General features: G+C 34.8%; 1 protein-coding gene across 1 annotated transcript; it reads left to right on the forward strand.

The window, feature by feature from the left end:
- Window positions 1-8,908: 8,908 nt before the first annotated feature.
- On the forward strand, window positions 8,909-25,153 carry LOC149955586 (cholinesterase-like). The gene is made up of 6 exons (XM_090166697.1): window positions 8,909-9,458; window positions 11,743-12,658; window positions 18,432-18,600; window positions 20,021-20,160; window positions 24,654-24,850; window positions 24,897-25,153. Exons 1-6 carry the CDS (start codon window positions 8,909-8,911, stop codon window positions 25,151-25,153), a joined length of 2,229 nt encoding a protein of 742 aa, XP_090022823.1.
- Window positions 25,154-25,516: the final 363 nt, after the last annotated feature.

Below are 25,516 nucleotides of genomic sequence, written 5' to 3' on the forward strand. Positions count from 1 at the left end.
TCCTTTTTTACGCTGGTTACCTCGATTTGTTAACAAAGTCCTTTTTTACTTATCACACGAACCAAAACCTTAATGTTCGCATTTGCCTGTTGCTTGCTTTTGCGCTTGTTGCAGTCAACTTCCAGGGACTACTAGGCCACACTTTGAAGCTCTCTGGCACTCTTTTAACTTATCGTAGGAAAATGGGGAAAAGACAGGCATACTTCTTAACTCACCCCCTATAACTCCTTCAAATTATTGCATTACCTTTTGAAACACCCGGTAGATTAACTAAATGAAGGAAGATGTGATAATATTTTACGTAATTAATAGGGTGGTATTTTATGCAAAGAGTTTCTTGGAATTTTTAAGGTAGAAGGGTTACTATAAAACAGCTTATACCTTGAGAAAACATTTGTACTCACCATTCTAACATTTATATGTATATTGATTTATGTTCAATTTAGGACTTGGACTTTCATCTGGCTATTACTTCCCCGTTTTCCAACGAGAAGGATATTGCTTTTACTGCTCCCATGTTTACCACGAGCCATATTATTATGTCTTCCGAAGGCAAAAACTCCGAGGCTGGTTTTACTTTAACCTTCAAAGGATACTCTACCCTCGTAAGTGTCTTCTAACATTATTGATAAGCACATTGTGACTTGGAAAACAATTAACCTTAGTTTGGATGTACGAAATGGTTCAGTTAAATGCCTATATTTGAAATTATTATGCTATAGTTCTTCAATTGCGAGCTAGTAGAAGAATAATGGTGTTAAATAATAAAAAAACCAAGGTATAAGAAATTTTCCGTTCATTTCTTTTATAACCATATCCAAAAATTATCCTAATAAAAACTTAACTGCTGCATATTAAATCGTAAAAAAGTCGGGAATAATATAAATAAATAAACAGTTAATCGATTTTTTAATGATTAATTGAAAATTTGGCCGAGCTCTATAAAAACCAAAGGATCAAGAGTATTTAATGCTTACATTTTTTACCACATTAATAATTAATTTTGAAGTATTTTTATTTATGGTCGTTTCAGCTCAAAAAAGTGTTAAGTAATATCTGACAGACCCGTAGTAGAACACTTGTGCACCCCCATGTAACCCTAAAATTGATAGTATTCCAATTTCAGGTATATTTTGGGAGATGTGTTTTTGAACCCATACATACGTTATGCAAATATTAATATATGTAACCAAATTTATCATAAGTATGCCTCTTTATATCATATCCACGCCTTGTGCTATTGAAAAGGTTACCATGGAAAATAATATCGTGATGCTAGTGACAGCAATTTAATTTTCTTTCAGCTATGGGGACACATAATAATAACTTTCGTGATATTGTCTATCTTACATTTCACTATTCAAAAGGCTTTCCCAACTCAACCCGGCAACACATTCGCATCTAATGCCATGATGCTAGCTTCGAAATTTTTCAACCTTTATTGTTACGCCATAAGCCAAAGTAAGTGCTCATTAGCAGCTAACACCATAACCAAGGCGCTACTGATGAACAATCGTTGTTTTCAGCTCCTCAAGAGAAACTAAGGACAAAGTCAACGAAAGTGATTGTGTACATTTCGTGTTTGACTTTTCTGGTTCTGTCGAAGAGCTACTCTGGGAACTTGAGATTGGTTTTCATGAATCAAATCTCAAACACCATTAATAATATCGACGACATCCTTCGATCTCCGAAATTAGTTCCCAAAGTTAGAGACGGCTCGCCAGTTGTCAGGTTTATTCAGGTAAACGAAAACAACTCACATCATTTAAAAATTTTATTACATTATTTCCAAGTACACTCTTAAAAAAGGGTGTTTTAATGGTATAGGAAGGGTGTAATATCGGTAAAAAAAACCACTCTTTAATGTTAATTTAAACGCCCTAAAGGGATTTTTATTGTCCCAAATTAAAAACTTGAAAAGGTGTATAAAGGGTGTTATATTACCCCGTAAATTGAGTGATTTAACACCTGGTAAGGGTGTAGCTTCCTTAAGGCAGTAGTTTAGTACCCTAAAAGGAGTATTTTAACACTTTAAAGGGAGTATTGTAGCACCCTTAAGGCAGTAGTTTAGAACCTTAAATGGAATAGTTTAAAACTGTAAAGGGAGTATTATAGAACCCTTAAGGCACTATTGTAGAACCCTTAAGGGGGTAGTGTAACACCCTGAAGGGAGTCGTTTGGTACCCTAAAAGGAGTAGTCTTGTACCCTAGAGGGAGTAGATAATAACCCTGAATGCAATAGTTTTATACCACAAACTGTATAACAAAGGAACCAAAACGGAGGACATAAGCACCCCAAACAGTGTAGAAAAACACCCTAGCAGGAAAACGGCTTTTTAAGGTGTAGAATATCATCCTTTATAAACCTGTTAAGGTGTTAAATATGGGACAGGAAAAATCCCTTAAAGGTTTGAAAATACACCCTTTTTTTAAGAGTGTACAACTTTATACAAATGGCATCCTTGATACCGTGATTTAAGCGGTCATTAATTTGGAAATTACGTGAAAGCTGATTAAAATACAGGGTTTTAAAAGGAATGTTGTAATTTACCACAGATTTTCGGTGGCATTTACCACTAAAATTTGATCGAGCTGTGGTAAAAGGTGGGCCACTGAGGATTCACTATTTAACACCGAAAGATGGAGGTAGATAAACACTGCCTTTAAAATGGTATATTTTGTTGTAAATTCGGGAAGACACATCTTTAACATTTGTGTTCACTAAAAACTGAAACATATTCGTATTTTGTATTAAGCGACCACAGAAAAACTAAAACTGGGGATTTAGCGACAATTAAGAATTAAAATTGGCGAATTAGCTACAACAAAAAACTAAAATTGGGAATTAAGTAATAATTTAAAACTAAAATCGGGAATTAAATGATAATAAAGAACTAAAATTGTCGATTTAGCGAGATTTTAAGGACAACAATAAACTAAAATTGGGAATTAAGCGATAAATTAAAACAAATTAAGGATTAAGCCATAATTTAGTGACAACAAAAACTAAAATTTGGTATTTAACGCCAACTTGCACCAGCCTTGCATGGTCGTTATTTATAATACAATAAATTGGTTATTTTTTTTGAGGATATATGGTCAGTGGCCTAGTGAGTGGGGCGGGGGTGCCCAAAGTATTAAAATTGATTTGTTGGATTATATATTAAATTCATTATTGTTGCAACTTCAAACGTACACGGGGGTGCTGAAAATTGGGGTGTCTAGCATTGGGTGGCAAATATCCTACTCCTAGCTACTTCACTCTATGTGGTTAAACATCCAATGATTCAAATCTATTTTTCAGCAACAAATGACGTACAACGAACGCTATCGCGTGTTGTGGGAAAGAATTGTCAGGAACAATGGAATTGTAAATAAATTTCATTCGATTCAGTTCTTAGAAAAGATTTTCGAAGAGAAATATGTATACATTACTAACTATTTCACCCTTTGGAACGGGCTTCAACATTCGAGGCGACTTAAAAATTTGAAACTCCGGAGTCAGTTTTTGAAACTGTATATTGGAAAAGAAGAACTAGGACAGCAGTTTGTAGCGTGTCGGATTGGAAATAATATTTCGCAAATTGCTTCCGAATCTATCAACTTAAGGTTAGTGGTGTCATCATTAGTAACGTAAGAATAATAAATATAACAGTTCATATTACTTTCATGCTAATTTTTCTTTTTCGACACGGACCCTCACGCCCAACCGAACCGAGTAGTATATTATCGTCCTTGTGTAGTAGTTTATTTCGGCTTGGGCATATTTAGACACTAGGGGACTCTGGACTGAGCTACACCTTGATTGCAGTATAATTCTGAAAATCAGTTCGATGACAATTTTGGATAATTGTCATACTTAATTATTGTTATAAGGATTTTTATGGTACCATTTGTATGATATTTTAAGTAAAATTAATTTGAATCGAGTATAAGAAATTTATCATTTTTAGGATGATCAGATTTCTCGAAAGCAAGCAGATTCAGAGACTGTATTACAGCGACGACATGAATATTCACACTTTGTTTTACAACGAAGAACCAGCCCTGGATAAAAGTATCAGCTACCTTTCTGCCCGCGAAGTATTTTATATCCTGGCAATTGGAGTCGCATTGTCCTCGGTCTCGTTATTTTGGGAGTTGGTCATCTTTTGCTATTTGAAAACCTCAAGAAAGGAGAAGCATTTTACGAGAAGAAACCAATCTCTTCCAGTCAAACTAATTCACCACTAGTTGGGAACTAGTTTGATCAAATTTTGAAAATGCAAAATGCAAAATATCATTTTCTAGGAAACTATTTTGCCTTTTGTATGTTTGATATGTGAACAAAAACATTTTCAAAATGCTTTTTCGAATTTTTTTTATTCTGAAACCATAATCCCAGCTCTTGTAGAGAAAGGTCGTCTGCATTTTATAGATGGCGATAATAATAGCGTTTTCCATTTGATTGCTCGAGATTCGCTCCGAATCTGTCCCTGACGTCATAGATCTCGCCCCAAACGACTAGAATAAACCTCAAATGGAACACGCCATTATCATATTCTCGCGCTTTGTTGTTTTTTTACTGCCAGCTAGGAGCAACAAACACAACGAGAACGCAGCTAGCGTTTAAACACGCTAACGAAGGGTTGTGTACGAATTTCATTGGACGAGCGTCAAGAGCCTTTACGCTGAACGTTTTACGGGCGAGGGGGAAGATAATTTCAGAATTTTCCCCTTCCGACGTCAGCAGGCGCTAAAGCGTCTAGCCAATGAAAAACGTACACAAGAAAATCAACGACTTTTGACGGGTTGCGTTCTCCTTGTGTGGGGTGTTGTGTTTGTTGCTCCTAGCTGCCAGTAATTTGAACTTTCGCGTCTTGGTCTGCCATTTTTCCAAAAAAATCTAAAAAGAACGTGTGTGCAAAAATTTGCTACGATCTCGATCGCGATCCGTTGAAATCGGTAGATCGGTTTTGGGCGATCTTGGAGCACCCGAGAGTGGGAAATGGAACACGTGAAACTTGATCGGAGCAGATCCGAGCACGCAAATGGAACATAAAATGTTGATTAGAGTGATCTCGAGCGCTGGAGAGCAGTCAAATGGTAACTAATTAATAATGGACTTATTAATGACCAGGTAGCACAATCACTTACACATTACGTGTTTTATCGAGGTTTCTAAAACGTATATGAAACACGTTTGGTAAACGATGATCATGTCACCAGTTAGCACGTTATTCACCACGTAGCTTTTTAGTGTTAAATTACGCGTACATTTAGATTAAAAAAGCGCCTCTTAAGTTCAAATAGCATTAAGTTTGAAAACAATAACCGTGTTTTTTATATCAATTATACCGTATTAATCAGCGATTTTGCGTGTATTCAGGAGTTATTTTTTTTGTGTATTTAGCGGTTAGTTTCCGTGAATTTAGGAACTATTTCGCGTACATTAATTTCTTTTTTTTTGTGTGTCAATCGGTTATTTTTCGTTGGTCAATCGGTTATTTATAGGCGGAGATTTTTTCAGTCAATTCATTAAAACCGAGGCTATATATTATCTGTTAAGCTGAATACATTAAAATTTGATAAAGCCGGCTGAACGTGACGTATATGGACGACCTTTATCCCAATGCTTTTCATGAACGATTGCATAATCAACGTTGGTTTGGGACGATTTTTCAGCGTCAGATGGTTCTGCGTAGGTAATTTAGGGGAATATGACACATAAAAATGTTGGGTAGTTTTTGACCCAAACTGGGTGGTTTTTAAGTATTTAACAAACCCAAAATTTAGGACAATTTTTGATGACCCGGTAAAGATTTGTTTCGGAACCTAAATTTGGGTGAACTTAAATTATAACCGAGCATTGGTTAAAAAATATCCATTATTTGGGTTAAAAAACATGCATTATTTGGGTTAAAAAACATGCATTATTTGGGTTTAAAATATACATTATTTGAGTTAAAAATATCCATTATTTAAGTGAAAAATATCCATTATTTGGGTTAAAAATATCCATTATTTGGAAAAAAATATCCATTATTTAGGTTAAAAAATATCCTTTATTTGGGTTAAAAATATCCATTTTTTAAGTTAAAAAATATCCATTATTTAGGTTAAAAAATATCCATTATTTGGGTTCAAAAATATCCATTATTTGGGTTTAAAAATATCCATTATTTGGGTTTAAAATATCCATTATTTGGGTTAAAAAACATTCATTATTTGGGTTTAAAATATCCATTATTTGGGTTTAAAAATATCCATTATTTGGGTTTAAAAATATCCATTATTTGGGTTTAAAATATCCATTATTTGGGTTAAAAATATCCATTATTTAGGTGAAAAATATCCATTATTTGGAAAAAAATATCCATTATTTGGACAAAAATATCCATTATTTGGACAAAAATATCCATTATTTGGAAAAAATATCCATTATTTAGGTTAAAAAATATACATTATTTAGGTTAAAAAATATCCATTATTTGGGTTAAAAATATCCATTATTTAGGTTAAAAAATATACATTATTTTGGTTAAAAATATCCATTATTTGGATTAAAAACAAACATTCATTATTTGGGTTTAAAATATCCATTATTTGGGTTTAAAAATATCCATTATTTAGGTTAAAAATATCCATTATTTGGGTTAAAAATATCCATTATTTGGAAGAAACAAATATCCATTATTTGGAAACAAAATATCCACTATTTGTGTTACAAAATATCCATTATTTGAGTTAAAAAATATCCATTATTTGGAAACAAAATATCCATTATTTGTGTTAAAAAATATCCATTATTTGGAAACAAAATATCCATTATTTATGTTAAAAAATAGCCATTATTTGAGTTAAAAATATACATTATTTGGAAACAAAATATCCATTATTTGTGTTAAAAAATATCCATTATTTAAGTTAAAAAAACCCATTATTTGGAAACAAAATATACATTATTTATGTTAAAAAATATATATTATTTGAGTTAAAAAATATCCATTATTTGGAAAAAAAATATCCATTATTTGAGTTAAAAAATATCCATAATTTGGGTTGAATGGAATTCAATGAATGAATTATACAAAATAGACAGCCCATATAAATTGGTGTTTGCTTGTTCTGCACTCCTCATATTTGCAGATTTTCTCCCCAATTTCTACACTGATTACGCAACGACTACAGAGTCACTTTTCGACCCACGAAACTCTCCATCCAAACAATGGAGTAGATATAGACCTTTGGTAAGTTAAAAATGTAATTGCTAATTTTGTAAAAAGATATAAAAATCAATATCATGCCCGGAAAAAGCCTACGAGGTAATTAAAACTATTTATTGCTAATAGTTCCCTTTATTTGTAAGTTTTGACCAACTATCTACTTGAACTTTCTCTTGGATGAATTATCGGTTGGCGCGCAGCGTTGGTTATTTAATACGGCCAACTTAGATTGAGCTTGTTACGATTTTTGACGTGCTAGTCAATTTACGTGAAATGACCCAATGTAGAGTTACTTTGAATTGAAATAAACCAAATTGGATTATATCTAGGCCTATAATAAAATATTGTTTGCTGAAAATAACCAAGCCAAAAATATCTAAAATTATCCTTTTAACAATTCAAATATATAGGAAAGTAGGAAAATAATGTTATTATAGGAAGGTATTAAACATATAGGTAGAACCTTTCCTTACCCTAGAAAAAATCGTTCAGTAATTTTAAACTACTTATTAATTATATATAAAATGTGTCGCACAATTTTATTTCGTTTTATTTTCATTTCTATTGATGTTGGACCGCGAACGGGGCCCTGGGCTGCATCCCATAAAGACCATGCCCAATTTAGCCCCTGATTGGTCGTATCTGCTATAGAAGGGAAGAAGCGAGATGGAATTCGTTTCGGATTTTTCAAACTATGTACGTTATGATCATACGAGGTCCAGACTTGATCTTTGTCACTTCTTGGACATGTGAAATGGAGAATGAAAATTAAATTGGCTTACGACAAATATGGTCTTATAAAAGTTTTTTTTAAATAACCATCCATGGAATTTTAAGTACTTGGACGACTTGTTGAGAGGTCATTACGAGCATTACACAATGTGGTTTTTGTACGAGTATGAGAATTTTGAAAATAAATAATTTTTGTAAATATTATACATTAAACCGAGTAACAAAAATAAAATTGTTCCTTATCACTACTCAAGTGATTACTTGAAGTAATATATATCTTACGAGAAAAGTAATATCTCTTCTTACATTACCAATTTCCTTGAAAAATTACTGGAATGTTTTTTTTTTCAAATTTATTGGCTTAATTAAAACCTGTTCAGCGATTTGCCTAGAAATAGTAATACAGAGAGCTAGGACATACCTGTAAAAGCGTTATATTTTACAGCGCGCGCTGCCTAATATTTCAATATAGAAGGGCTCGTTAAAAAATGCTCGCGCTATAACAGCTTTAGCCTTACGAATAAAACTAACATAAACACGTGACTATTGTGCTCAGTGCGCGTAAGCGGTTGGGGTGGAAAAAGATAGCGGCATTTATTAAAAGGCTTATTAGGAGCAAGAAATAGGGCGGTAAAAGAAGGTTCTAATAGCGTGAGTTTCTAAAACTATTTCACCAGGAGAATAATATGAATTAACCGAATACGTATTCCACCATTTCGGATACAGGTTTTTCATTCTAGCGCAACCCTTACCATCTGTCTTTTAACGTTAATAACCTCTACATAGAAACGTTTACAGCTCGCTTTATTTTCTGCCGCTGCTAGGTGCTATAAGCTGTTGATGATTTTCGTTTCTGATATTTTACCTTGTCCCATTGTTAATAACTAGGTCAGGTAAAAATCTGTGAAAACTGATAGTTCCTATCCCGAAATTCGTATAAAGAGTTAAAAGGTGAATTCGACTAGATCGAAATGATACCTCGCGCTCTGATATTGTCATTTTTGTACAGTTGTTTTGGACACCAATGTCTAACGGTAATAGTAAATACGACGAATGGATATTTGGAGGGCTCCGTTTTGAAGGCTCCCAATCAGAAAAACGTCACTGTTTATTTCGGTGTACCGTACGCCGAGCCTCCCGTCGGCGAGCTCAGATTTCAAGCCCCCAAAGAAGCCAAGCCGTGGAAAGGAACGCTGCCGGCCCACCAGCAGTCTAAGCCGTGTGTACAAGGAAAGGACAACCAGGCGGGACTGTACCCTCAGTTTGATTATTTCGTCCCAGACGGCACTGAAACGAGCGAGGATTGTTTGTACCTCAACATTTGGGTGCCAGGTGACGAGCCTCCTCTGGACGCGGCAGTCATGGTCTTCGTTCACGGTGGCTCTTTCCTTTACGGAGCGGGTTCATTACCTTTGTACGACGGAAGCATTCTGTCTTCGGAAGAGCGGGTGATCGTCATTACGTTCAATTTCAGATTGGGTGTATTCGGATATCTCTTCGGCGACGATGAATTTTTACCAGGTATAATTAATTACGGATTTTAAATCATTTTCAAAAACCAGTTTTACTGTGATAAACACAATAATTAAAGCCAGCTTCTGATAACGTGTAGGGGGAACTTAGGTGGTGCAGGCTGTACACGCAACGGTACTCTTACACTTTTATAAGTTCCCCCGTTCAGGTTTTCACGCACCGGCTTAACCTCTCTATTATAACAAACATTAGAAAATAGGAAAATTTATCAACAGGTAATAATGTCGTCATGATTATCCATGAGCGTCTCTCGATTTAAATTTTTATTCCGATTACTAACCGAGGGGCTGACTACTATCCGTAATCGGTGTACAAGCCCGTAGCTTTGACTGTACTAAAGTGGTTACGTAATCGATTACAGATTTAGCACTAGCAAAGGCTGTACTCGCTGTAATCGGTGTACAGATTTTAAGGAAGTTGTTGACAAGGCAGTACTAGACTTAATAACGCGTGGACCAGCCACAGTATTCTTTAGTGTTGATGCTAATTGCTTTTTACTATCGTTATCTTGTTTAAAAACGTGACTTAGTCTTGGAACGGGACCCCTGCTGGGTGCTAGTTATTATAAAAAACCAGTAATAGTATAAGTAAGTTAGTATAAATGGTAATTTTCAGAGTCATGTGTATTAGAATTACTTTAAGAAAATATTTAAGGATGAAATCCAAATGCCTCCCAATGATGGAGGAAGCTTTTGACTTTTTAATGTTACACCTAGCGCTAGTGTAAAACCCATCGTAGGTAAAGGTGCCTATTGCCTTAGCCACGTAAGACAAGACGCGTTCAATTTACCAGGGAAGAGGAACGGGGGAAGAAGAGAAAGATACGTCTACAAGGACGAGATTATCAGCGCATACGGAGAAAGAGCCTTCGATCTTGCCTCAGTGTCTTTAATTGGGTGAAAGAGGGAAAGATAACACGAGGAAAACCGGAGTAGCGTGGTTTTTATTCTGAGATTCCCGAGGTGAACAGGGTGCTGCCTTAGAAGACGAAAATGCCACAAAACCTTTTAATAGCGTCGTATTCAAGACCTCCACAAATCGATTATTAAACTATTTTAAAAGAGTTAAACTGTTTATTGCGATTAAAGCTAGATTCAATACCAAGGTTCCAGGTTTTAGTGGAGGGTGTTAGTCATAGAGTAACCCACTCGCATATAGTGGAAGGCCTTATCGAAGTGCATGAAACATTAATTCTAACGGGCCAGCTGGTTTTCGAGCCGTGAATAAATATAGTCCGAAGAGCGATGGTGTTGTTTTTACATTTTTCAGAGCATACACTTACTTTTTTATCCAGGTATTGTACGTTACCTTTAGGCCAACTTGTTTATTTCACTCCTCGAAAACAAGACGTTGCGTAAGAAAATTATTAAGTTTCGCTGATATCCTTCCACTCTATGGTGTTATTCAAAGTATGTTTAAGTATATGTTCGCTCCGCGACAGTGGCGTAGCTGATGGTCCGCAGGGCCCGCGGTGCGGGGGGGCCTCGAGCTTCGGGTGGGCCTTGAGCTTCGGGGGGGGGGGTCGCTAACCATAAAAAAATTAAAAAGGGGGGCCTCTTAGAGATTTTTGCGGGGGGAGGGGCTCTGAGTTTTCAGCCACGCCACTGCTCCGCGATCCACTATCGCCACCATCTCTTTCGGGTTATACGTAATAAGTGATAACAGGAAACTATAGATGTATACACTTGGAATGTCTAAGGTTCCATTTGGACGGTGATACGAAAGCGCGTCGAGAAAAAGGCGGGGCTTAACTAACTCGTAAGTCGAGTGTAAGACGTAACACGACACTTCAAATTCATTGGCTCGAGGTTTGACGCGAAAACAGTGCGTCGTCATGGTAACAAATACGCGATCTTCCCGCCCAAAAAAGGCTTATAAAACAATGGATTTAAAAACCTCAATTTGTTATCGTACTTAATATTTTGAAGTAATTATAATGTTCTTCGCGAAAGAAGTGTAGTGATACCTAATTTCAGGTATTTGCATGGTTATAAAATAGATAATCAGGTAAGCTAATAATATAATAACCATGACTAAGTTTAATGACGAGTTTTCGTTGAAATAGGGTAGCGAGCCGCGAGAGTTTTTCTCGTGAGTTTTACCACTTTAAAACACGCCGTTTCTACGAGCTTCATCACGGCCGTAAAATGTTACTTTCAATCACCTATCACCTTTTTTTTGCTTCAAATCAACCAACCCTCAATACATACGCACACTGAGGGGAAGTTTAAAGAACAACGCAACTACATTTAGATGGATTAATTCATTTCAGGTAACATGGCGTCTATGGATCAAGCACTGGCTTTCAAATGGGTGCAGAATAACATCGCAGCCTTTGGTGGAGATCCGAACAGAGTGACGATCTTTGGTCAAAGTGCCGGAGGAGCAGACGTCACTCTTCATCCTCTGCTTCCGTCTTCGAGGGGTCTGTTCAATGGAGTGATAAGCGAAAGCGATACCATATTAGCAAACCGAGTATATTCTAATAAAAATAAATCATTACAACAATTTAAAATTTTGTCCAACGTGGTCGGATGCGATAACTTTAATGGTTCCACAGTCAAATGTTTACAAAATAAGAGCGTGCAAGAATTATTGCACGCTACGAATTCCAATGGTCTCAAATATTTGTTAACGGTGGACGGGAAGTATTTCCCGAAAAGACCGAGAGCTCTTATTGAGGAGGGCAATCTAAATAAATCCATCGCTTTCCTGTTAGGACACACCTCCGCCGACTCCTACATCCCGACTACCCTCCAAGCTGGTGCGTTTAAAAACACGTCGAATTTCCACGTTTCTAAGAAAGAATTCGAAGGCCACATTCGAAATGTTACTTCGGGAAATAAATCCGGAATCAACAAAATCGAATATACGTACACGAATTACCTTGTACCGAAAGGAGAAAATTACAGAAATGCCTACCGAGATTTTTTAACCGACGTGCGTTTCACTTGTAACACCAATGAGTACTGCGATTTGGCCACTTTAAACGGAAACCCAGTTTATAAGTACAAGTACAGTTACGTTCCCAGCGTAAGCAAACTTTATCATTGGCAAGAAGTGGCTCACACCTACGAACTTCACTTTGTATTTGGACATCCGTTAAATCCAGCAAAAGGCTACAGTCGCGCTGATGCGTCGTTTTCGAAGAAGATAATGCGTTTTTGGGCTTCATTCGCCAAATTTGGGTAAGCAATGTACATTTTCATCTGGAATTTTTAATATCAAGAATATAGCTTTATAAAATAGCCTACATTATTATAAAGTATGGCACGCCAAACGAGACAAAATTATTTATCCGATTCAGCGGACCTACAACTTCGGTTATATCAGTAAATATTAAATTTAAGTATAGTTTTCAGGGTAATTTCTGGGACCCCAATTTTCGTGGTTTTATATTTCCACCTGAAAGTCGACATAATAACGTTCCTAAATTTAAGTCCGATTTTCATGAAAGTTATATTTTTGAATAGCTGTGGTTTCCGTGTAACCTAGAATTGCAATTACGTTGCTTAATTTTAATTCTAAGTAAGGTTTTTTGGACAGCGTATACGTACCCCCCTCAACTTCCAACATTGGAAATACGCGTGGTTATAGAGGCTATACGCGAATTTCTCTCTGGCATTTTCCAAGGCCGTTTTAATGTGATCCAAAGTAACAAATAAGTGTGACACTTATTGGAGTACGGAGAAATACGCGATGATAACAACGTATGACCTGAAGTAACAAATAAGCGTGACAATTATCGGAATAATACGCGATGCTTGCAACGTATGACCTAAAGTAACAAATAAGTGTGACACTTATCGGAGGCCGTTCTAATATGACCAAAACTAACAAATATGTGTTCCAAGGCCGTTCTAATATGATCCAAAGTAACAAATAAGTGTGACACTTCTCGGAGTACGGAGTAATACGCGATTATTACAACGTATGACCTGAAGTAGCAAATAAGTGTGACAATTATCGGAATAATACGCGATGCTTGCAACGTATGACCTGAAGTAACAAATGGGTGTGACACTTATATTTCTAGGGGTCGGGGATGGTTAACTTTTATTCAATAGATAAAGCTCTCAATATTATTCGTAAAACGTTTTGATCAAGTAATTTATATTTCTGTATTATCCGATTAATTTTTTGATAAATTTATAAAATTATTCGGAAAAACGACGTTTTTTTCGATAAAAAGCTCAAATTTTACGAATAATACATGTTTTTTTAATAATTTTCCGAAATATTAACCAGTAAATTTCTTTGTTTACATTTTTTTCCCGAAAAAAATCAATTTAAACATGGATAATGATTAACCGTTACCGACCTCTATATATTTCCGCCTGAAAGTCGGCATAACGTTCCTTAATTTAAGTCCGATTTTCATGAAAGTTATATTTTTGAATAGCTGTGGTTTCCATATAACCTAGAAATGAAATTATGTTGGTTAATTTTAATTCTAAGTAGGTTTTTGGGGCAGCGTATAGTGTATATTCACGAGGCGGGGCTTAGTCCCAATTTCGAATTTCCCGCGTAAAGACCAAACCGCCATCTCGGATCGGAACGGTTTCAAAAAACGTCGGGCGGCCATATTATCTGTGATATCTCCTAATCGCTAATCGTGGTGCTATTAATGGTAAAATGAATTTAAATAATGAGAAGGATCAATTTTGTGCTGGATATGTCGAAGGCATTTCTGGGAGTGATAAAGGATATTTTGAAGAATAGGTCCCTCTCCTATATATTTGTTTTGATTGTGCTATGATATACTATTTTTCGCAAGGAATCTATTGCCGTTAAAATTATTTTTCGGAAATGAATACTTAAGGAGATATAGTGAATTCAAAATTATATACAATTGGTCGCGTGCGCATGCACCCGTCGGCCTTGATCGGCAGAGATAAACATTTATTCGCTAGCGCCTTCCACTGGCAGCTCAGTTGGAAGAGCGCTGGATTGCGAGTTAAAAATTATTTATATTTAACTAATCAATTTTTCCCCCTTATATTACCCAATTGCTTGGAAATTTGCCTTGATTTAGGCGAAATTAATGCTGCAATCACGAAAACATTTCTTATAAATGTTTTGTTAACGCGGGTTTTATTTTAGGAGGTTTAGAGCTAAATTGTTAGTGTTTTGGTTGGACAATTCTTGGTGCGTAAGGCTTGGTACTGTCCTCTAGGTTAATAATAATAATAATAATAATAATCAGCTAGGCTAATACCCAAGGCACCACCTTAGGCCTAAGTCATCGAGCGACTTTTAAAGCCTTTATTTCAGGTGGCCGGGTTACAATGCGTAGGAGGGTGGTGGCAAGCCCTGCAAACCACGCGAGCCAACAGCTCCCTACACTAACTATTACCGTTAACCTTAACAAATTTTTATGGAAGGGGAAACCAAAGATCTCTGCGTTATAGAAGGCTCATCGTGATAGCAAGAATGGGGTTGGGGTGGCGCCGCGCGCCCCCAGTTCTAGAGCGAAGTGAGTGCGCGGCGCCAATACGGGGAACACTTGAATACTCGGTGCAATGCTCAAAAACATATGGAAATTCAAAGTTAAGCCTTTGTTCCCTAACTCCACGAATAATTGTTTCCGACAAAAAAATTCGCACCATTGAATCTCTAGCATCTTAACCTTTTTTTTAAATATAAAGATAAAAATTGGGCTCTCCATATCCTGGGACCAAAGACCCGAGCCTAGACCCCCCACCGCTTGCTCTACCCTAGGGCCGGCGCTGAGTCCAAATTAGAGAGCCACCTGTAGTGGATCAGAAGCAAAACAAAAGTCGACGCATCGATAAAATGTACTCTCCTTGCTAGGAGGCATGCACAGGCCTTATAATAACGATTTCACGTTAGCATTAAAATCTAAACTTCTTTTCTACAATTGAATTAGCCTTTACAATTTAAATCGAGCTACGTAACGATCAACGTCAGTAGTTCATAATCCTAAAGAATTTCTATTAAACCTTTACCTATTTTAGGGGTGTAAGCTCAAACTTTAATAATAATAATAATCAGCTAGGCTAATACCCAAATCACCACCTTAGGCCTAATTTAAGTCATTAATTCAGGTGGCTGGGTTACAATGCGTAGGAGGGTGGTAGCTAGCCCTTCATGCCACGCGAGCCAACAGCTCCCTAGACTCACTATTACCGTTAACGTCACTAAGTTTTTATGGAAAGGGAAAACCGAAGAGATGGGGGGAAAACCCCTAAAACCAGTGCGGAGAGAATTTGCAAACTCAACGCAGAAGGAGTTGTTCCGCCTTTTCACACAGTGAAACAAGCTGGGATCGAACCCGGCTCATCTTGCTGTGAGGCGAAAGTGCTAACCACTCTGCCACCCCACTTTTAAACTCTTCAACGTTATTGAAAACGATATGAAAGTAATAATTATGATAAGTTTGTATTGTAATGATATCAAGCTTAGGTTTATGCGTTCGTTTTTTCAACATCCAATCAGGGTGCCCTTTGTGTGAACGGTCCGGGTCCATTGAAATTTATAGTGAAACTCTTCAAAACTAGTGCATGGAGGTCGTTTTACAATTCGGGCTTCCGTTGAAATCCAACTTTCAGCTAATAGTTCTTTTTATAAAATAACCTTGGCCATCTTGAAATGTTGCCTCCCCGCTTCAGCTGTGGATCCGTTTACTCGCCCACTAAAGAGTTTATGAACTCATTCTTAGGCATTGGCTTAACTATTCCAGGGCAACATTTCAACAAGTAGGGCAAGCGTAAAGTCATTTTATAAACTCAACAATTATATCAAAAGTCAAAATTTCAGCCAGAGATTCCAAAAGTAGACGGGTCGACGCAGATATGATGTGTCCCAAAAGGGTGAAACCACTCTAGCTTATTCAGCTATACATAGTTTGCACCGAAGGGAGGGGCCTATGGTCTCCAAGGAAACTGGGAGGGCGATCAAAAATTCAAACCATTTCGCTACTAAATAGGTAGCCATTTTGTTGGTAATATCGTCAAAGCTACAAAACGTATTAGATTTATGCTTTAAAATTTTAAATGGGCCCTAAACAAAGCCAGATAAGATTCTAAGGCCGGGTTATTTAAATAAAATATCAAATTACGACATAAATATCTACGAAAAGAAGTTAACAAAGCTTTTCAGAGTTAGGCCTTTGCGGTCATCCTTTTTACAATTACCTTCGCTATCGAATAAAATAAACAATTTTCGCTCTTCCTTGGTAATTGAACTACTCGAACAATTTTTAACCAGGCAGATAAGCATTTTTAACGTGAAAATAATTTCTTAATCATTTGAAAATAATTAAAATCCGTAAACAGACGATTGAAACTGTTTTACTAAGAAATCTACACCGGCAAAATGGCGGCATAGAACCGTTCATTCTTGCTCAAATTAAATATTTATTCTTGGTTCTTATATCTATACTTGGAACTGCGTCATTGATGACGTAGGGATGCAAACTATGTATTAGCTGAATAAGCAAATTGTTTTCCCCACCGACCAACTTGTTTACTGTTGGGGTCGACGTCACAAAAACGTCATAGAAACGAGTTATGCGTTTTTTGTTCGAATTGGCGTCTGCTTCAGGTACACTGGGTGATAGTGAAACAGCAGCGGCCTTTGAGAAAATAACAATTTGGTCCTATTTAGTATTTTAGTGTTTATTCTATATGTTGGGTGGGTTATGGACTCCATAAATATTCCTAGGTATGTTTTAATATATTTTATATTTTTTGTCGTGTAGTTTTGAGGTTTTCTTTACGGTGGACAAGGCCTATAGGAAATAATGGCACTATCAAAAGTTTGCATACATACCTTTAGATATACAAGAAAAGCAATTTATCTTATCTTGAAACTTTCAAAATAAAGTTTCAAATGTTTAACTAATAATTTTCTAGTTTATTAAATCAAAATTTAACCTAAAAAGATGGTGAAACGATCGAAACGGTCTAAGTAAAAAAACATAAACTTTAGCAGGCGTCACTTTAGACGAAACCGAAAAAAAACTTTTATTACGGCCAACTAAACAATGCCTCGGTTGTCAGTACCAGCCTTGGAAATAAGGTTTTTTATTAAACTGGTCCTTATGACCAGTGACCCCCTAGCATATGAATTATTAAACTGGTCCTTATGACCAGTGACCCCTAGCTTATGAATGATTAAACTGGTCTTATATAAAATGTCCTAATGTCATTTATAAGCCTAAAAAACCTATACTACATGTTTAGAAGTTAGATTATGTTTGTAACATTAACTTTACACATATTCAAAATAGTGAACTTTATTTTATGAGTACCACAAGAATAGTACAATATAGTACTATCTCACCTAAGACTACTACCATTTCCTAGAAGACCCTGGTAATTTACCGTATTATCTCTCTTTCTTTAGGCCCCGTAACTCCAGAGTCCCTGGTCGGTTACCGCGTAGCCAGGTGGCCTACCGTACTCGGGGGAAAGCGAGACTAGAGGATTGAGGGTTTGAGGCCAGAGGGGGGTTAGACAGTTCGACTCGTTCGAGGGATGCGAGCGAAGGTACTCTACATAAAACCTCAACTTGCGGCCGCGGCGGTAGTAAGCGGAGTCGCTGTACATAGAAATGCAGTGAATAGGGAAATGAAAATTGATATAAACCTTAAATTAATAGGTCATCTCCTATTATTTGGAATTATTAAACTGGTCACCTTCTGTTTTTTGGTTATTATTTCGAATTAATAAACTGGACACGGTGACCAGTGACCCCCAAAATTTTGAATATATAAACTGGTCTGAGCAATTAATTAACTGGTCTTTGACCACCTGACCACCGTTATTTCCAAGGCTGGTCAGTACTCCCAACAGTAAAAAGTGAAGCGCCGGATTTACGAAAACACCTGGTTGAAATTTTGACTTTTTATATTCTTTATTTCGAGATATATTTAATTTTTAGGAATAGAAAACCATTAAATTATCGATTTAATTTTTATTCATAATTTATTTTTAGATCTCCGAATGGAAATGGCCAGAATAACACTGAACTAAAAAAAAAGTGGCCTATTTACACCATTCAAAAAAAGGAGAACTTCATTCTCGACGTCAATAGCGCCGTTGCCAATGGCTTATCAGTCGAGAGCTGTTCTTATTTGGAAAAATTATCGTACAATGACTCCAAAGTATAATATACATACAGTTTATAATGGTTTAATAAATAAAAATTTTTGAACTTAGACTGGAAAATACTACATCGGTAGTATCATAAGCCTATCATAAGTAAAGGTTTAGCATAGAGCCCCAATTTAATTAAAATAAGCAGAAATTAAATAAAAATAATTTAAAATAAGCTGAAATTAAATAAAAATAATTTTAAATAAGCTGAAATTAAATAAAACTTATTTGAAATAAGCTGAAATTAAATAAAAATAATTTTAAATAAGCTGAAATTAAATAAAAATTTTAAATAAACTGAAATAAAAATAATTTTAAATAAACTAAAATTAAAAATTATTTTAAATAAGCTGAAATTAAATAAAAATAATTCTAAATAAAGTGAAATTAAATAAAAATAATTTTAAATAAACTGAAATTAAATAAAAATAATTTTAAATAAACTGAAATTAAATAAAAATAATTTTAAATAAGCTGAAATTAAATAAAAATTTTAAATAAACTGAAATAAAAATAATTTTAAATAAACTAAAATTAAAAATTATTTTAAATAAGCTGAAATTAAATAAAAATAATTCTAAATAAAGTGAAATTAAATAAAAATAATTTTAAATAAACTGAAATTAAATAAAAATAATTTTAAATAAACTGAAATTAAATAAAAATAATTTGAAATAAGCTGAAATTAAATAAAAATAATTTAAAATAAGCTTAAATTAATTAAAAATAATTAGAAATAAGCTGAAATGAAATAAAAATAATTTAAAATAAGCTGAAATGAAATAAAAATAATTTAAAATAAGCTGAAATTAAATAAAAATAATTTAAAATAAGCTGAAATTAAATAAACATAATTTAAAATAAGCTGAAATTAAATAAAAATAATTTTAAATAAGCTGAAATTAAATAAAAATTATTTTAAATAAGCTGAAATTAAATAAAAATAATTTTAAATAAACTTAAATAAAAATAATTTTAAATAAACTGAAATAAAAATAATTTTAAATAAACTGAAATAATTATTTTTAAATAAGCTGAAATTAAATAAAAATAATTCTAAATAAACTGAAATTATTTTTTTAAATAATCTGAAATTAAATAAAAATAATTCTAAATAAAGTGAAATTAAATAAAAATAATTCTAAATAAAGTGAAATTAAATAAAAATAATTTTAAATAAACTGAAATGAAATAAAAATAATTTGAAATAAGCTGAAATGAAATAAAAATAATTTGAAATAAGCTGAAATTAAATAAAAATAATTTTAAATAAGCTGAAATTAAATAAAAATAATTTTAAATAAGCTGAAATTAAATAAAAATTATTTGAAATAAACGTTCCGCAAGTTCGGAAGATTATAATTCTGTTAATTCTGGAGATTGATTGTAAGCGTTATTTAACGCAATATACGTATAATAATTAATCAGTACGAAATCCATGATCTAGCCAAGGATCCGTTAAATTTAATCGAGTGGCTGCAAAGCCTCAACTTAATTGCGAAAGATGTAACGTGTCCCAAGTGCGACGACTCAATGGTTCTTAACAAACGGACGAGAACCACCGACAAGTACGTTTGGCGTTGCGATAAAAGGCGAAAAGTGCCGAAACAAAAGGAGTCCGTTAACTGTCAAACCGAAGTTTCAATTCCGAAAAATTCATTTTTGATTGGCGGGAAATTCTTTTCATGGTGTACTTTTACGTACGCAACTTTCGTCTGCAGCGCCAAATTGCCGCAACACACGGTGTTTCAGAAAAATCTGTGTCTCAGTTTAATAATTATTGCCGAGAAATAGCTGTGCAGGAGGTTTTACTTACTAGTCAGCACATTTCGCTGTTTTTCTTTTGTTTTTAATGCGAAACATTATTTTTCGGGAATTAATACTTAAGGAGATAAAGTTAATGGGGTTTATATATGCAACCATGATGATTATAAGAACGGGGCTGGGGGTGCCGGACCAGGCGCCAAGGTATGGTCTTTTACCAATTTTAAATTAACTTTTTAAATAATGCTTTGCGGGGAAAATTTTTTGCACCATTGGAATCTCCTTAAAAAGTACTTTAAGGGGGTTGGTAAAGGGGGACAAAGGGAGTGGCAGGGCTATTGCAATTTACCATTTTTTTTAATATAAAATACAAAACTCTTAGATATACGAATACGCAATTTAATTTTTTATAGTAATAAATATTAATGAATTTTTCTTTATAATAATTTTTTAATGTATAAATCAAGCTAGTTACTGTTGAAGCTATTAAGTGTCCCAATAGTCTCGTATCTCGACGTTTTGAGGTGTCAATTTAGAGTTTAGATTCAGAACGCTTTTCCGCAATTATGTTTTGACTCATAAATAGTTAAAAAATGAACAAACTATTGTTTTGGATAGTTATACAAAACATAAGTCTCGCATGTTTACTTTTACCTTTTGATGATATCGCGAAATCTTTGACGAAATCGCGAAATATCTGATGAAGTCGCGAAATCTCTGACGAAGTCACGAAATCTCTGGCGCTGTCGCGAAATATCTGATGAAATCACGAAATCTCTGACGAAATAGCGAAATCTCTGGCAAGGTCGCGAAATCTTTAGCGAGGTCGCGAAATCTCTGACGAAATCGACAAATTTCTGACGAAATCACGAAATCCCGTACGCGTTTTTGGGAATTTGCATAAGACTACATTGTTAGTTTGGTTACAAGGTTAGTCATTTCAACTGCCTATTCATACAGTTTATCTGGTAATTCAGAGGTCTGTGCGACGGACAGCTTTCACATGTTTTTTAAAAATCGTTATTGCTCCACCTCCTTTGAACATTCCCGTAAGGTCATCATGCCTATCAGCTCTTTCTCCGATGTAGTCAGGGGGTATAAAAACTATGTTAAGATAACAACTAATATAGGGACAAATAAAGGCAAATTTAAAATTACACAGTAAAAATTGTTTAATTAATAAAAATTAGAACGTATACACTACTAGTTTCGCTCTCTTACAGAGGCATCATCAGGTCTGATTTAAGCGACGGTTAACAAAGCACAAATTAAACGCAATTGGATTAGATCAGAATTAATTGGATTAAATCAGAATTAATTAGATGAAATCAGAATTAATCGGATGTAATCAGAATTAATTGGATTAAATCAGAATTAATTGGATTAAATCAGATTTAATTGAATTAAATCAGAATTAATTAGATTAAATCAGAATTAATCGGATGTAATCAGAATTAATCGGATGTAATCAGAATTAATTGGATTAAATCAGAATTAATTGGATTAAATCAGAATTAATTGGATTAAATCAGAATTAATTAGATTAAGTCAGAATTAATTGGATTAGATCAGAATTTATTAGATTAAATCAGAACTAATTGGATTAAATCAGAAATAATTGGATTAAATCAGAATGAATTGGATTAGATCAGAATTTATTAGATTAAATCAGAATTAATTCGATTAAATCAAAACTAATTGGATTAAATCAGAAATAATTGGATTAAATCAGAATTAATTGGATTAAATCAGAATTATTTTGATTAAATCAGAATTGATTTTATTAAATCAGAATTCATTGAATTAAATCAGAATTAATTGGATTAAGCCAGAACTAATTGTATTAAGCCAGAACTAATTGTATTAAATCAGAATTAATTGGATTAAATCGTTATTGAAATGACTAAACCGTTATCGTATTGGTAAAATCAGAAATAATTGGATTCAATCATGATGAAAATAATATAATCGTTATCGTAATGATTCAGAACTAATTGGATTAAGTGATTACGATTTAATCATGATCTAAAGATTCCATCGGTATTTGAATGATTCAACCGAAATTGGAATGATAAATCTGAATTTTAAATGATGAAACTGAATTTTGAAAGATGAGACTAAATTTTGAAAGATGAAACTAAATTTTGAATGATGAAACTAAATTTTGAATGATTAAACTAAATTTTGAATGATTAAACTAAATTTTGAAAGATGAAACTAAATTTTGAAAGATGAAACTAAATTTTGAAAGATGAAACTAAATTTTGAATGATAAACCAAATTTTGAATGATTAAACCGAATTTTTAATGATTAAACTAAATTTTGAATGATAAAACTGAAATTTGAATGATTAAACTGAATTTTGAATGATTACATCTAGATTGGAATGATTAAATCGTAGTTGAAATTATGAAATCGAGATCTGAATGATTAGATCGAGTTTGAAATGATTTTTATAATCAAGGACCGCACTGCACATGTCTCTAAAAACCATTACACCTCGGGCAGGAATCGAAACTGTAAAATGATTAAGCGCGATTTAAATTAATTTAAAAAAAATAAAGTGACAATCCCCCGTGACCTACGAGCCAACTAAGACTGTTATTTAGTTTTTCATCTCGTTGGCAGAAAGTCAAGGTGTTACATAAATATATTCTTATCAAACTAGAAGTAAAATCACAAACGATCCCTTAAAACAATAACATTGTTTTAAATATCCTAGAGTAGCAGCTCCCCCAAAGCCTCGCCGTCGAGCTAGTTGGAGTATTAGGGATCATGGTACGAGCGACCTTCCGTCAACTTATGATAAGGTAATATTTTGTAGTTGTCGATAAAACTGGCGCCATCTGCAATGACGGTGAAGGTTTTTTGCATTTATAAAATCCGAAGTTCACGTCAAAAACCATAAAATTTGAGGCCATAACATTGTTGACATTGTTCGTGAAAATAATACGATATTAATGATCCCGGTTCGGCCACGCTTTTTTTTCTTTGAAAGATATCGGGACCGGGTCGGGTTGGGTTCAATTGAAATCGGGTCGGGCAGGAAATTTCGGCCCGACTCCACCGTACCCGAGAAAAGTTTTCGTTAGGGTAAAATATTCTACTTTCTTGTTATTGATTTTCGTCTGATTCCTCTGAGATCGTAACTCGGAGATTTCTTCTATTAGTTTTACTTCCGATATTCGACTGTTCCCCTCCAAACGGACTGATTTTCGCCAGTTATAGGCACTTAAACTCCTCATAAAACTTTTCTATTAAATTAAATTTTGTTGTATTTCACAATTTTACTGATTTCCAAAATAACGATAATTTTAGAACTCTAGTTCACAACGGCTGTACTGTCAGTAGAGAAAGAATCAACTTAATAACGATAAACAAACCCAGTCACCCAATTCAAATCTATACTTCAAAATTAACATATACTGTTAGGGAACGATATTGAACGCAGTTTTCTCTCACTTGTTGTAACAACCGGATAACAATTGTTTAACGATACTACGCATCCTGAAACTCCGCCAAATCTCAAAGTATACTCCCCCGAGTCGAACCAGTTCTATGTCGTTATATCCTGCAGCTGAAAAAACACGTACATCGTGTTATTTTTATAAGGTACGGTTGCTTTTGTTGGCGTCATCGCTATAATATCATCCTCTGTTTTTGTCGCTTTTATTAACGCAACGTGTATTGCCGTCAAAATGATCGGTTGTGTGTGGCTATTCTCGTTTCTATACCTTCCATTTGGACACGAGTGCCAAACAGTTAGGACACCCAGTGGGCAGTAGCGGCGCTAAGGGTGGGCTGAAGTGGGCTTTAGCCCCCGTGCATTTCTGAGAGGGGCCACATATTTATATTGAAAGGGCCATATATTCATAATTAAGAGGCCACATATTTTAATTTATGAATTTTCATTATCTCTAGAAATTTGTTTTATTGCGAAGAAACGTTTTTCTGGAAAAAATCTTTCAAAATCAATTTGTTTACTCAAAAAGGTAGTAGACCATAAACATATAGATTCGGGAGGAAGGTAGCGGAAATTGAGATAAAATTGAAAAGAAAAGGGCTTATGGGAATTTACGGGAATATCCCAGGCATGCACGTGTCCCCTCCAGGTCAGATACAAGGTCAGTAGGGGGTCCAAAAAACGCGACGAGAGCCGCAACAATAAAACGACCTTGCTCTTCTCGCTTCCTGGAAAATTTTGGGTTTTTTCGATTTCAATCCATAGTTCCCGCTAAGGGCCACAAAATTCTTAGGGGCCACAAAATAATTAGCCCACCTGTGAAAAAACCTTAGCGCCGCTACTGCCAGTGGGTATTTGGAGGGCTCCGTCCAGAAAGCTCCCAATCAGAAAAACGTCACTGTTTATTTCGGTGTACCGTATGCCGAGCCTCCCGTTGGTGAGCTCCGATTTCAAACTCCCAAAGAAGCCAAGCCGTGGAAAGGAACGCTGCCGGCCAAACAACAATCCAAGTCATGCGTACAAAACAGTCGTAATCGAGGAGGAGTTTATCCTCAGTTTGACGTTCTCCGTCCCAGATGGAACAGAATCGAGCAAAGATTGTTTGTACCTCAACATTTGGGTGCCAGGAGACGAACCTCCTCTGGACGTGGCAGTCATGGTCTTCGTTCACGGTGGCTCGAACCGTAATGGAGCGGGATCCATTCCTTTGTACGACGGAAGCATTCTGTCTTCGGAAGAGCGGGTGATCGTCATAACGTTCAATTATCGTTTAGGTCTCTTCGGATACCTCTTCGGCGACGATGATTTACTACCAGTTATAAATATCTCGTGAGTATTTACGTATTTAAAATAAGTTTCAAAAACCAATTTTACTGAGAGAAACTCAATTGCGATGTATTCAAACTTTATTGAAGTGTAAAAGGTCTTCGAGATAATTAAATCCAGCACCAGAAGAGGGAACTTGTAGGCTGTACACGCTCTACACTTTTATAAGTACCCCGTTCACGTTTTAAGGCACTGACTTAACCTCTCTATTTAAGCAAACACTAAGAAAAAAGGTAAATTAATCAACAGGTAATAATTTCCTCGCTTTTCAATTTTTTTTTCGATTATTAACTACGCTCCCCTCGTCAAACAATATTTCAGCGGGCCTGCAACCTCTATATCTTTTACTAGAGCCACTCGCCGTTTGAAG

Source organism: Leiobunum rupestre, chromosome 2 (assembly GCF_980474605.1).
Source record: "Leiobunum rupestre chromosome 2, qqLeiRupe1.1.hap1, whole genome shotgun sequence".
Classification (NCBI taxonomy): domain Eukaryota; kingdom Metazoa; phylum Arthropoda; class Arachnida; order Opiliones; family Sclerosomatidae; genus Leiobunum; species Leiobunum rupestre.